Source organism: Petaurus breviceps, unplaced genomic scaffold, assembly GCF_028583685.1.
Source record: "Petaurus breviceps papuanus isolate PSGF00001 unplaced genomic scaffold, PetGlider_PUasm1.0 90825, whole genome shotgun sequence".
Lineage (NCBI taxonomy): Eukaryota > Metazoa > Chordata > Mammalia > Diprotodontia > Petauridae > Petaurus > Petaurus breviceps.
The window spans coordinates 1,392,087-1,406,952 of record NW_027187353.1 but is presented as its reverse complement, the minus strand read 5'-3'; the positions used below and the strand labels follow the sequence as shown (position 1 = coordinate 1,406,952).

The following is a 14,866-nucleotide window of genomic DNA, read 5'->3' as shown; positions in this document are numbered from 1 at the left end:
GCTTCTTCCAACTGTAGCTAGGCTGGTCTTTAGATCACAGGCATTCTGCCCCTCATAAATCCATACTCAAAACCTTCCTAGCTTGGTAGAATATACCAGACCTTGTACCCTGTTCCCATAGCCTTGGAGAACCCAGGGTCACCTCCCCACAAGGCACCAAGGGAGGACTTTGGTCTAGGGACAGAGCAGATGAATGGTAGAAAGAGGAAACAAAATCCACAATAACTTCAAAATGTAAATGAAAACATCACTAAAAGAAAGGTGGATTCTGAATAACTAAAAAATCAAGTAAACAGATAAGAAAACATACTGCCCTCCTTTCAGCAGAGAGGCAGGCAGAACAATATATAGATACTCTTTCCATCAGAGTCACAGTGTTGGATGTTTTTACTTAGCTGTTTTTCTTAGTTAAAGGGAGGGTTCAGTTTTGGTAAGAGGGTGGGGAGGAATTTCCAGAAATGACTAATGTAAATGCAAAAGATATCAATAAAACTTAAGAAATAAAAAGAAATAAACAGATGGGAGTTGTCCTGGATATGACACAGAAGGAAAAAAGCAAATTAAACAAGATGGATTTTGGGGCCCTGGCAAGCCATCCCAATAACAAAATTACTTGTGATTTCAGAGGTCCAATTTCTCCAGGTTCTGAAATAATGGTAATAATACCCATCATACCCTTTCACAGGGGGTTAGCACCAAATGAGAAATCACTGGAAAATAAGAAAGGGCAGAGAAAGAAAAAATGTCATTGTTTTCTAGAAGTCGCCACCCCCTCCCTTTTCTTGCTTCTGGTTCATCCATCTGGTGTCCCATCCTCATATTTTGCAGCCATTTGCCTACAGTACCCTACTTTGAGAGTGCTGGCCCCTGCTCCTACCCTCTCCCACCTCCATCCTTTTCTCCCTCCCCCAACAGGATTTTGACCTCTTGGTGGTCTCACTTGAAGATGAAAATGACAACCACCCACTCTTCACCCAGAGCACCTACCAGGCAGAGGTGATGGAGAATTCTCCTGCAGGTGTGTGCAAAAGAGACCCCCCCTGGGCACCCCTCAGGCAGGGTGCCAGGACCTCCAGTGATGGGAGGTTGGGGATATGGAAGGAGGGGGAGAGAATGTCAATTCGGTAAGCTATTTCCTGAGCCCCTGATCTGGGCCTGGGCTTGTACTAGACAATGTAGAATAGAAGTTTTTTGAAGATGAGGACTGGTCATTTGGTCAGGCATTACTCTTCAGCATTGGACTAGTACATAGTAGTTCCTTAATGATTGTCTTGTATAATTAAATTGAACTGTGAATGTTTCCTTTGGAAGGGGAACAGGGACCCTTGTCAAGGTAGCCAGAGCACAGAGCAAAAGTTACCAGCTCCATCTCTGGTGTTGGCATGGCCTCCATGAAGCTTATCACGGCCTTAAGGCAATTTACATTGACTGGGTGCTAGCCACATGATGGCAGTGGAAAGAAAGGCACTTGCCCTAACCTAGCGGGACTCAAGGACTGGGGGATCTCCCACTGAGTGTGGCGGGCAAGGGGTGCAAAATTCCAGAGAAATCAAAGACATGAGCCCTACTTTTAAAAACTGCACAACCTAGTTGGGGAGATAAGACACTAACTTGGGAAATGATAAAATGGTGGACCATGGCAATTGAGGAGGAAATGCCAAAGGGACCCCTCTAGTGACTTAAGGAAAGAGGAGTTGGCTATGCCTTGGAACCTTCTAAGTCCACCTCCTTCAAGGAAGGAACCCCAGATGCTGACCCTGGGAAGCTGAATTTGACAAAGGCTGTGAATGAGGCAGAGGCTCCCCTCCTGGAGAGCAGAGGAGGCGGTCTCAGATCAGTCACCAAGAGTTTTCTAGGCAAGATGAACCTTTCCGAGGTCCTCTCTGCCTGCCTCCATTCTGCCCCTCCACCCCAGCAATAGAAGGCTGTAAAGGGCATACCCTGCCTCCCTTACTGCTAGCACACAGGCTGCCCCCTCCCTACCCTTACCAACAAATTTCTTCCCAGAGTCTGAAGATATCAGGTGGCAGAAATCTCCCCACTACCGGCCACAATAACAAGGCCAGGCTTCTGTTTCCGTATGAGAGTTACCAAACCTTGACTAGGTTGCAAGGGTAGCAGGGTCTTTATAAGACCAGGATATGGGGTACTCAAAGTCAAGGTGGACCCAGTGACTTGATTAGAAAAGGTGAGCCACCAGAGGCAGTCATTGCCCAATCACACACATCCGGTCACTGAGGCCTTGAATGGTGCAAGTGAACCTTTCAGTACATCTTATTTCCACAGTCCTAGCAAGACAGGAGTGAATCTGGGGAAGGGGCCTAATGTCCCAAAGGACAGCCCTTTCTTATCCATTCCCTAGAGATCAGTTTCTTACATACTTGCAGATCTGTGCCCGCAAACATGTGAACCCAGGTGAACACATACAAGAGACAGCCATGCATGTGTTTATGTGCATAGACACTGAGGTCATAAGCATAGCCCACACTTGCATGTGCACACACACACTTGTAGATGTGTATAGATGTATGCACCAATATAAAAAGGCACACACATGCACATGCAGGTACCAGCACAGACACATACACGAGTGAACATGGGATGCTGTGCTTGGGTTCAAATTCATGCCTATATGTGCTCATGAATGAATATGGGTGCCCACACCTGGCCACATGTGGACGTCTGCATGTCAGAGGGAAGTCAGTAAACTGCCCATAGACTCTCCAGGGTGACTGCGCTTCAAAGGCTGCTGGGAAGGCAGGCCTCAGGTCCCGGGCTCGGCCTTAGCCCCCAGTGGGCTTGCTCACAGCTATGTTTGTTTTCTCCCCCAGCAGGGCTTTGAGGCTGCTCCCCACCTGAGTTCAGTCTGCCAAGGCTACCGCAGCCGCCGCTCCATCATTTGTCTCAGCCCCTGCCCCCATGGGGCCTCACCCCATCCACCTCACTCATCCATTGTCAGCCATGGGTCACTTGGAAGTGGGAGGAGGGAGGGGGCAGTGGGGACTCATCTCCTTCCCAGAGATGATGCCTGTATTTGTCTATCTCTCGCAGGGACTCCCATCACAGTGCTGAATGGGCCTATCCTGGCCCTGGATGATGACCTTGGCATGAATGCAGTGGTGATCTACAAGCTCCTAGGGACCCAGAGTGACCTCTTTGACATTGACAACACCACTGGTGAGGCCTCCACACCTCCATTTCCCAAACCCTTCAGTTCCTTATAAAGTCCCTTGCTGGGAGAGATGTTTACTCCCCCAGGACTGGATCCTCAACAACTTGGCTGGGGAAACGTCAGAGACTCTGTCCACACATCAGGTTGACAGTCAGATTTCATCACCTCCTCACATCCTTTGTGGTCTGAGAAGCTCTGGCTGACCCCCAGAGTCCTTCCCCTTACCAAGAGATAAGCACACAGTTATGGGACCCTTCAGAGAAGAAACCATAGTGAAAATACTCCCAATGACTGTGAGAGAGATGGTGTCCTTCTCCCATTATACAGATGAGGAAGGTGAATCTCTGAGAAGTTAAATGATTTGCCCAAGGTTACACAGCTAGTAAGTGTCTGAATCAGGAATAGAACCCAGGTTTTCTGACTCTGGACAACATCCTCTTGCCATTCTGAGGCAGCTAAGTGGATAACAAAAACAAAAAGCATTTCTATAATTCCTACTATGCGCCAAACCTCGTGCTAAGCACTTTACAAATATTGAACCCGATCAGGAAAAGACCTGAGCTCAAATCCAGCCAGTATAATCCTCTCTCAGTTTCCTCATCCCTAAAATGGGGATGATAACAGCACCCACCTCACAGAGTTAAGACAAGACAAAATAATATTTGCAAAACAATTTGCAAACTCTAGCCACAGTTGTCACTTTTACTCCTCCATGCTGCTGTGCTTAAACACTGGGTGGAACAATAACCTCAGGGTCAAATGTGGCAGCGCAGCTACCCAAAGAGACCTCCAAGCTCACTACAGCTCAGGAAGAAGTCATTTCCTGGCACATTCACTGGTAGAGGAACTCCCTGGCTTTTATCTGTGGTTAGGAACAAATGAAATGCCTACCAAAGACAGAGGAATTTTGCCAAAGAGCCCATTTCAAGGGGTAGGGTTCAATCAACAGGTCACCAGAAGAGTTTCCCTCTTCTGCTGGGTTTGTTTGTTTGTTTGTTAAGTGAAAGTGATACCAGCTATACTGCAATTCTGGAGCTCCTGGGTTTTTCATACATAGCCTCCTTCTCTCCCTAAAATAGGTGCTTCATCTGGCTATCTGATTATGGAGGGGAAGTGGCTTTCCATTACCTTTCTCTTGCCTCTAGGTCTTCAGGACTCCTCTTAGCATTTCTGTCCATAGGGTCCCCAAACTGAAAAGACTGGGTGGCTTTTGAAGGAGACCTTTACTGTATGCTCTCACACACACCCTAATACTAAACCCACAAGCAGACATTATGTCAGGGCCCTAAAGCTTGAAGGATGGATGTGTCAAGCCGTTCCTCACTATTCCTGTTTGGCAGTTGACTGTGAAACCTCCATGTTTGGGAAAGAAGAAGCTTAAGTTTGAAGCCTAAGGTCTGGGGAGTTTCAAAAACTCGCCCAGTTACTGGCCCATATTGACCCCCTAGGCCTTTACTATCCACTTGGAAGAACATTCTGACAGTCTGCAGAGATACAGAGAAAACTGCCTTCCTCCCTTGGGTCACGGAAACAGACGCAGATAATGCCAAAACTGAGAGCTTTCCTCTGTCAAGACTATCAGCCTTTAGGAGATAGGATCACACCTTTTATCCTCTTTAGGAGGCTGAAAACAAAATATCTGAGTCCCTCTCTCTTTAGACCAGTTCCAGCCTAGTTTCTAATCAGTCCTAACTTCACTCCTATAACACAGGCAACACTCAAATATTTCATTAGGGGTTGTGGGAAAAGACCAGCAACTGGAAGGCTGGGAAAAGAAATAGCAATTTTTGGAGAGAATTGATTTTCTCCTTTCTCTTTTCTTCCTTCTTTTCTGAGCCACGCAGGTAGTACAGTGGATAGAATACTGGACCTGTACTCAGGAAGACCTGAGCTCAAACCCAGACTCAGACACTTACTGTCTGTGAAGCCCTAAGCAATCCAGTCTCTGTCTGTCTCAATTTTCTCATCTCTAAAAAGGGGATAATAGTGAGGATGAAATGTGATAATATTTGTAAAGATCTCTGCAAACCTTAAAGTGCCATATAAATACTAGCTGTCTCTCTAATTTTTATCTTTTCCCCATTTTCATCCTTTCTTTCATCTCTATTTTCTCTTGCTTTTCTCTGCCTGCTTTCCCCCATCTTTATTCCTTGTTTTTCCCCAATTTTATCCATTTCCACCCTTGCTTACTCTCTTGTATCTCTTTCCTCTAACCCTACATTCCCTTTCTATACCTCATTCCCTCTGTTTCTCTCACTTTCTCTGTCTCTATGTGTGTCTGTCTATCTGTCTGTCTATCTTTCTGTCTCTCTCTCTCTGTCTTCTCTGTCTCTCTCTCTTTCTCTCTGTCTCTCTATCTCTCTCTCTCTCTGTCTCTGTCTCTCTCTGTCTCTCTCTCTGTCTCTCTCTCTCTGTCTCTCTGTCTCTCTCTCTTTCTCTCTGTCTCTCTCTCTCTTTCTCTCCCCTCCTTCCTGTCCTTCTGTCCTTCTCCTTGCTCTCATGGCTACCTGTCTCGCTGTTTCATCTTAGGTGTGGTGGTGGTGGAGCAAGGGGTTGTGATTGACCGAGAGGCCTTCTTCCCACCAATCCTGGAGCTGCTGTTGCTGGCTGAAGATATTGGACTCCTTAATGGCACTGCTGAGCTTATCATCACCATCCTGGATGACAATGACAACCGACCTACATTCAGCCCTTCAACCCTAACTGTACACCTACTGGAGAACTGCCCTGCAGGTGAGAGAGATCCTTGGGAACACACAGGGTCACAAGTGTCCCAGGATAATAGTGTCATAGAAGGTGGGTGTTTGGCCCTTGTGGGTCAGACCCATTAGTCTCCTAGGGGTGGTATAATCAGTTAGCCAAGAAGTGCCTACTATGTGCCAAGCAGTGTGCTAAGAGCTGGGGGTATAAAGAAAGACACAAAGACACTCTCTGTCCTCAAGGAAGAAAAATCTAGGATGGGCTAGCCAGCAAAAGATGAGGCTGGAGTTTTAAGTGATCTGGAAGGGCCAAAACCAAGGGCATAAAATAAATGCCAAGCCTATGAATTGCTACCCAGAGGTTAACATAAGACCCTGTTTTCCCCTCTTTGCACCCAAAGGCTTTTCCGTCCTTCAAGTCACAGCCACAGACGAAGATAGTGACCTCAATGGGGAGCTGGTCTACCGAATTCAGGCAGGGGCCCAAGACCGCTTCGTGATCCATCCCATCACAGGTGTCATCCGGGTTGGCAACATCACCATTGACAGAGAGGAACAAGAGTCCTATAGGCTGGTGGTGGTGGCAGCGGACCGGGGCACTGTGCCCCTCTCAGGCACCGCCATCATCACCATCCTTATCGATGACATCAATGACTCCCGACCTGAATTCCTCAATCCCATCCAGACTGTGAGTGTGCTTGAATCGGTTGATCCAGGCACCATCATTGCCAATGTCACTGCCATTGACCGTGACCTGAGTCCAGAACTGGAATATTTGATTATTGACATAGTAGCCAAGGATGACACTGACCGCCTGGTGCCCAACCAGGAAGAGGTCTTTGCTGTGAATATCAACACAGGTATAAGAGCCTTGCTCTCCTTTTTCCTCCTCCTTCTCAGAGTTGGATCTTCTCTCCTCCTTCCTCTGGTCCTCCTCTCCTCCCTTTGCTCTCTGTCTTTCCCCCCTTGTCCCCTCTTCCCCTATACATGCTCTCTTCTTGTAATAAAGCAAAGAGTGCAGATTCATAGTAAAAAGACCTGAGTTTGGATCCCTTCTCTACCACTTATCATGGGCAGTTAACTTTCAGTGTCCATTTCCTCATCTGTAAAATGGGGCTAAAAATACTTTCACTGTTACCTTACAGAGTCATTCTATGGAAAATACTCTTTAAATGGTAAGCTCTTTCTGGCACATATTGTCTGTGGCCTGGAGTAGGTCAATTAACCTTGTATTGCCCTCAGGAAGCTCTCCAAGACTATAAGGTACAGCCAAGTTGTTGATCTATATTGGTGAAGGGAGTTTTCATTCCAGAAGTTCCTTATATGCATGAAATTAAGAATCCAGTTCCCCTGCCCAAGAGCTAATAATATTATTGTTATTTTCTTTACTAACATTGATCTATCCCCCCTTTTTTCTCTTCTTCCTTTTCCCCTTCACTCTAACTTTTCTTCCCATTTCTAGCTCCATTGATTGTTAATTCTCCTTTCCTCCTTCCATTCTCTTCTTCCTCTCTTTCTGTCTTTTCTTCTCTGTCTTCATGTCTTTCTCTCCCTCTTACTTTAGTATGATCTCCCTGTTTCTGTCTCTTCTCACAACTAAATCCATCTCTTCCTTCCCCACCCTCATATTGCCTCTTTCTTTGGATTTCATCTCCTATTCTTGTCCCCTTTCTTATCCTCTCATTTTATCTTTCCTCTGTTTTTTCTCCTCTCCTTTCCTTTTGTCATTTGCCTCTTTCTTCTCTCTTCTACTCTGCCCTAATTGCTCTGGGGTCTCTCTCCCTGTGTCCCCCACCTTTGGTTATTTCTTCTATACCTTGAACTAACTGGTTTTAATCCTTTTCTCTCTTTCTCATGGCTGGCAGGCCCACAGGTTTGAGCTTTCTATTTCTCTATCACTTCTCATCTCATCTCTTGTCTGCTTCATACCACTGTCTCTCTTCATATCCACTGCATCACTCTTCATCTTCCCCATCCTGTGAGGCTGCCCACTGGGGCCGTCATCAGCCAAGGTGGTAGATTGGCCTTTGCAGACTGAATCCAGCCATCCCCTCCCCTTTCCCCACTCCCCAGGCTTGGGAAGGGGGAATTAGAGGAGGAGAAAAAGGAGGAGGAGGCTACTGCTGGGGTAAGTGACAGCCCACATTGGTCTGGGGGACTTTTGAGGACTGGGGGCCTGCTGGATAGACCTAAGGAATCCCAAGGAGAAGATTTAGAAGAGACACGATGAGGAAGGCAAACAGCTTCATACCAGGATTGGGGGTGGTCATTAGAGATTACCACTTCACAGCTGGGGGAAGAATGGCCCTTCCAGCTCCTCCACTTGGGCATGGGGAATACAAATGACCCCTCCTGTGAGTGACATTCACATTTGAGGAGTGAAGAAACCCTCTGTTGACTGGGCAGTGTCTCTGGGAGACAGCCAATAGAAGGGAAAGACATGGCTTCTAAAAAAGATTTGAGGCATATATATATATATATATATATATATATATATATATAAATATAAATATATATATATAGAAATATAAATATGTGTGTACATATCCCATATTGCTTGAGCATGCACACACACACACACACACACACACACACGCACACAAAGACAAAGGGGAACATTACCTCACTCTCTTGCTACAAACACTCCCCAGGTTGTCCACATCCTGGGACTTCCTTTCCCATTTAGAGTTGCTCTTAATATCCATTTTAATATTGTAATCTGGTTCTGCCAGTTATTAATTATTAATATTAATATTGGGCAGGGAGAAGGTTCTGACCCAGGGGGATTTGTCCAAGGTTTCCCTGGCCAATAGCAAGAGGTCTGTATGTTGTGCTGAACCTTGAATGGTCCCAGATGGCCCATGCACTCTAAGCCAGACAAGGCCAGACAAGTCTGTAGGACAAGAAATGATTTCTCAGCATCTATATCCTCTCTCTCTTCCTTGCTCTCTGGGGAATAGAAGTGGAGAGGGAGGGGCTAGGAAGAATTGGGAGAATAAGAGAGTTTATTATTAAGGCAGGGACTGCTGGGGAACTCCCAATGAGACTAATGATAGGACTGATCTGGCTTGGCAGGTTCTGTGATGGTGAAATCACCCTTGAATCGAGAATTGGTTGCCACCTATGAAGTCACCATTTCTGTGATTGATAATGCCAGTGACCTGCCTGAAAATGCCGTGAGTGTGCCCAACGGTAAGCAAGCCATCTCTGTAAGGTCCCTACCTGCTTGGTCCAATAGTTTAGATGTCTACAAGGACTTTAGGACAAACTTGACATAATCCACATGTTTATGAGAGCCTATATATTAATCACAGGAGTTCTTAATCTGGGGTCTGTGAACTTGTTAAAAACTATCTTGACAACTGTATGTTAATATAATTGGTTTCCTTGGTAATGCTGTGTATTTTATTTCATGCATTATTAAAAACATTATTCTGAGAAAGGGCTTGTAGGCTTTGCCAGACACTGCCAAAGGGGTCCAGGACACAAAAAAAAGGTTAAGAACTCCTATTCCAATGGATGTGACATCATCAATCTAGGTATTCCTTCCAACAATGTAAAATGCAGTTCATCCATGCCTGACCATTTTAACACTCTCATTCATGTCTTCCAATGAATTTGACCCAAAAGTATCCACTCAATGTACTAAAGGGATTCCTTGTGTTCTCTTTACATTCCTAAAAATTAGAGTTGAGTCAACTAGTATTTATGAAACCTTTGCTATGTGCCAGGCACTGTGCTAAGCAGTGGGGATACAAATATAAGCAAAAAAAAAAAAAAAAAAAGCAATCCCTGCCTTCAGGGAGCTGACATTCTAATGGGAGAAGACAACTCAGAAAAGGGACACTAAAAGAGGAGAATGGAATGGTGTCAAAATCTGGAGAAATGGAAGTTCTAGGAGGTGCTCACCAAGGGGTGAAGGGGCAGAGGAAGAAGGTAGTTGATACATGTATCAAAGTCTGGATAATTTTACAAAAATTAATATAATGAGGGACATCAGAAAGATAAGAATAATATATGACTGGGAAAGAAGGTAGGCTTATAGGGAACAAGAGATAAAGATCATGCTAAACAATCTCAGACTATATAAAGACTCAGACCAAAGGCCTTCAGCACCCTGGATAGCTCTCCTATGGAGGATTTATGGAACGGCATAGATAAAAGTCCATGAGAAAGGAAAATGTGCATGGACTACAATCTGAACCTGGAGAAGACAATTCACCAGTGAGCTCCCAGACCCACGGATGTATAACAGTATGAAGCATAGCAAATCTCTCTGCAGCATTTAAGACTTGAAGAGTGCTTCTTCCCCCTACCCCCAAGAACCCTGTGAAGTAGGTAGTGTATTCTTATCCCCCTTTTACAGGTAAGAAAGCTGAGACTCTGGGAGTTTAAATAAGTTGCTCAAGGTTACAACTCTTATGTGTGTATTTCAAGCCTGGGTCTTGAAGTCCCTTGCTTTTTTACTGCTGGGATTATTCGAGTCTAGAAGAGAAGACTGAGGAGCAGTGGCCTAATGCAAGATGAACATGTGTAACTAGAAAGAATGGGTTGAAGCTACTGGGGCAGCTTGCTGGCTCAGTGGATAGAGTGCTATGCCTGAAATCAGGAAGACCTGAGTTCAAATCCAGTCTCAGACATTTATTAGCCATGTGGCCCTGGAAAAGTCTGTTTTTGTCTCAGTTTCCTTATCTGTAAAATGAATTGGAGAAGGAAATGGTAAACCCCTCCAGTATCTTTGCCAAGAAGTCCCCAAATGGCATCACAAAAAGTTGGACATGACTGAAACAATTGAACCACCACAACAACAGCCAGAGAAGCTATTTAGAAAGAAAAATCCAGGGAAACATCCATGTAAAGAAATTAGTCAGATTCACCTTTTGAGAAAGGAGGTGCAGGTGCCTTCTCTTCCTTCAGTATCTCCGGCTTAGATTCAGCCAAAGCATTGGAGTAGGTAGGATCTTCTGGGATGTTCCCTATGACCCTTCCAGGAACAATGATTCTCAAAAATAAGAGGTATTAGTAGAGCCTTGTGTTCTTGAGGCAGGAGGACAAAGTCAGATTAGACAGAGTCCTAGTTAGCTACTGAAATGGGATGCTAAGGAGAGGGATACAGTGTCCTTCCCCTGGAGGGTTGGAGGAATAGTATAAAAGATGCCTATTGTTTCTGCGATGTTTTAAAGTCATTTTGTTTGGAAACAGGGGTAAGAGGACTTCTCTAAGTCCCATATATCTGGAGAATATTTTATTCTCCAATCACAGAATCATATCATTAGAAAGGAACATCAAGGTCATACAATCCAACCCCCTGCCCAGAACTGAAATCCCTTCACTGGACTGAGAATTAGGAGACCTAAGATTGCACTCACTCCCTGGAGATCTCCCTAGCCCCAAACCAGCAGAGATCTGATCGCTAAGGCAACCAAGAAATCCAAGGCCCTGAACTTCATGATATTAAAAAGAAATATTAGCATCTTTCCTAGTGGTTTGGCTGGAGGCCTCCATCTGGGCTCATTTCCATTTTTAACACCTTCTAGTGATCAGCCAAAGGCTGCCTGTTATCACCTCCTTCAAGGACAGTACTTAGCTTTGGTGGTGATGCTAGAAATTGCCTTTCTCATTCACAGAAAGATCTACCCACACTGAATATTTGAAACTCTGACAACATATCTTTAAATAAAGAGTAGTATTGGTAATTCCTGACCTTTCACTAATCCTAGAGTTGGTTAGAGTCACCGCTATCTCTCTTTTTTTTTTAAGCAATTGGGGTTAAGTAACTTGCTCAAGGTTACACGGCCAGTTATTTCTGGGTGTGGTGCTGAGTATCTGAGCCCGGATTTGATCCAGGTCATCCCGACACTGGAGCCGGTGCTCTTACTCGCTGAGCCACCTGGCCGCCCACACCCCTATCTCTTAATCAGATTGGCCATTCCCACACTTAAACTCATTGAGTGTGATCTGACTCTTCTACAGATTGTTGCCTTTTTTCTGGAAGAAGAATGTTGACAGACTATTTTGATGTATTGTCTAGGGGGAAAGGGAATACAGAATCCACTGGAGGCTTGAGAGCAGAATCATCTTGGAGTGGGGAGGAGGTGGAGCATAAAGTTCAGTAATTTGCTGGTGACTTGGGAGGAGCGGCTTCAATGCAAAAGTGCTGGAGAGGTTAAGTGATCTGTTCAGGACCTGACAAGTTTGTAAGACTCTGAGGCAGGATTTGAACTCCAGTCTTCCTTATTGCTAGTCCATCCCTTTTTATGTTAACACACTGGAAATAGCAGCATATTTGGAGTGGACCTGAGTTAAAGTCCCATCCCCTAACATTTCCTGAATTGGTCCAAACATAAGCTATCCTGAAATATAAATTACTCCCAGGGCGGAGTCCCTTGGAAACAAGCTCTCAAGAGCTAAAGGGGGAGGGAATTTTAAAGCAGATTAAAATTCTTTCATTTTTAGTGTGAGCATTTAGTATTTGCACCTCAGAAATTGTCAAACACCACAAATCACAGCTTCTTTGCTATATTGTTTTGTGGGTTGTCTTGACTTTTAAAATGGTGAAGAAAAATATTGATAGTGCAGAGTCAACCAAAATGTGTGGCTTTTGTACTTTTTTTAGATGGCAGTTGTCAAACATTTACCAACATGCCCCATCAGCACCCCTAGAATAGCATCCTTTTGAAAGGGAAAATATTTTTATACACATATATACTATATTACCTATATATTATGCACATGCATGTTTTATACATGTACAAATAAACATTTATGTATGTATATATACACATTGAAACAATAATACTGTAAGGGCTGCACTCAGGTTTTCTACAAGGCAGACTTGGGAGGGGGAGTGGTCAATATGTGGGCCACTATAGACCCAGTTGTGTTTTCTTGGGCAAGTCACTGTGCCTTTTTCCTCATATTTAAAATATGCATTACCTTCTTCAGAAGATGGTGGCAAAGAAAGCACTTTGTAAGCCATAAATGGGGAACCTTTTGTTGGTGGAGACACGTGTAGGGCATTTGGGACAAGGTGGAGAAATTGGAGAAAAGTTGGACCAGCTGAGAACTGAGGCTAGGGAGCCAAGACAGGACAAGGTGGCAGCCTGGGGACTTTCTGAGAGTATGCCTTGGTTTACATTGATTTCTTAACAATCATCTCTCTACATGGAATTCCTGCAGACTCCTGGAGAAATGGATATTAAGGCTAACTCTGGAGTACCTACTCAGATCTGACCTTTCAATTTAACTCTCCTGTGCCCCAGGAGATCTTTTTTTCCCTAGGTATCCTAAAGTAGCAGTCTCTAACCCAGGCCTTCCTCCCTAACCAGCTGAGCAGCACCATCAACACAAGAATGCAAGGAAGGGACCTGATGCAGCAAGAAGAAAGCCTCCCTCCACTGAAATTGCTTCTTCCTACCCCGCTGTCTTTATCCTTCTACACCCCTGGTCACTGCTTCTCTCCTCTGTCTCCCCCTCCCAGCCAAGCTGACAGTCAATATTCTGGATGTCAATGACAACACACCCCAATTCCGGCCCTTTGGGATCACCTACTACACAGAGCGGATCCTGGAAGGAGCGACACCAGGCACCACACTCATTGCTGTGTCAGCCTATGATCCAGACAAAGGGGTCAATGGGCAGATCACCTACACCCTACTCAACTTGGTGCCCCCGGGGTACGTCCAATTGGAAGACTCTTCAGCAGGTAGGCTGGACACCCATACTATACCATGGTGCTCTGTTGGAGGGAGAATAGAGGCCTCTTCTCTACACTTGGGGAGATGGGGATTGGCGGGATATTTCCACTTCTCCAGACTTACACCCCACTTTCCTTCCTTATTATTTTGTGTTTGGGACAAACTTCAAGGTGGTAATGCTCCCATCCATTCCTTAGCGCACTGATGAAATGATGATTGAGAAATTAAAACTATCTGTAGTCGTATGAAAAAATGCTCTCAATCATTATTGATTAGAGAAATGCAAATCAAAGCAACTCTTAGGTACCACATCACACCTATCAGATTGGATAACATGACAAACTAGGAAAATTATAAATGCTGGAGAAAATATAAGAAAATTGGAACAATAATTCAATGTTGGAAGAGTTGAAAACTGATCCAACCATTCTGGAGAGATTTGGAACTATGCCCAAAGGGCTAAAAAAAAAATGTGCATACCCTTTGACCCAGAAATACCACTTCTAGAGTTGCATCCCAAAGAGATCACAAAAATGGGGGAAAGACACACATGTGCAAAAATATTTATAGCAGCTCTTTTTGTGTTGACCAAGAACTGGAACTTGAGGGGATGCCCATCAATTGGGGAATGGCTAAGTAAGTTGTGGTATATGAATATAATGGAATACTATTGTGCTATAAGAAATGATGAGCAGACAGACTCAGGAAAAAAAAAACCTGTAAAGATTTGTATGAACTGATGCCGAGTGAAGCAAGTGGAACCATGAGAACATTGCACACAGTAACAGCAATGTTGTACAATGGTCAACTATGATAGACTTAGCTCTTCTCAGCAATGCAAGAATCTAAGACAACTCCAAAAGACTCACAGTGGGAAATGCCACCCACATTCAGAGAAATAACTTTAGAGGCTGAACGCTGATCAAAGCAGACTATTTGTTCTCTTTTTTTTGTTCTTGGTTCTTCTTTCTCGTGATTTCTTCTATTGGTTATAATTCTTTACAAGACTAAAGTGAAAATATGTTTAATATGAATATATACATATATATATATATATATATATATATATATATAGAGAGAGAGAGAGAGAGAGAGAGAGAGAGAGAGAGGGAGGGAGAGAGAGAGAGAGCCTGTATCAGATTGCACACCATCTTGGGCAGGGCAGAGGAGGGAGGGGGAGAAAATTTAGAACTCAAAATCTTATGGAAGTGAATGTTGAAAACTAAAAATTAATTAAGTGGAAGGAAAGAAGGAGGGAGGGAAGGAAGGAAGGAAGGAAGGAAGGAAGGAAGGAAGGA

General features: G+C 44.4%; 1 protein-coding gene across 1 annotated transcript in view; it reads left to right on the top strand.

The window, feature by feature from the left end:
* The window catches only part of CDH23 (cadherin related 23), a 620,897-nt gene that overhangs the window by 584,541 nt on the left and 21,490 nt on the right, over nt 1–14,866 (top strand). The window contains exons 44-49 of the mRNA XM_069071099.1: nt 916–1,018; nt 3,052–3,177; nt 5,702–5,905; nt 6,273–6,731; nt 8,947–9,063; nt 13,352–13,576. Of these exons, the coding sequence (XP_068927200.1) occupies nt 916–1,018; nt 3,052–3,177; nt 5,702–5,905; nt 6,273–6,731; nt 8,947–9,063; nt 13,352–13,576 (1,234 nt within the window). The remainder of the gene's footprint in view (nt 1–915; nt 1,019–3,051; nt 3,178–5,701; nt 5,906–6,272; nt 6,732–8,946; nt 9,064–13,351; nt 13,577–14,866) is intronic.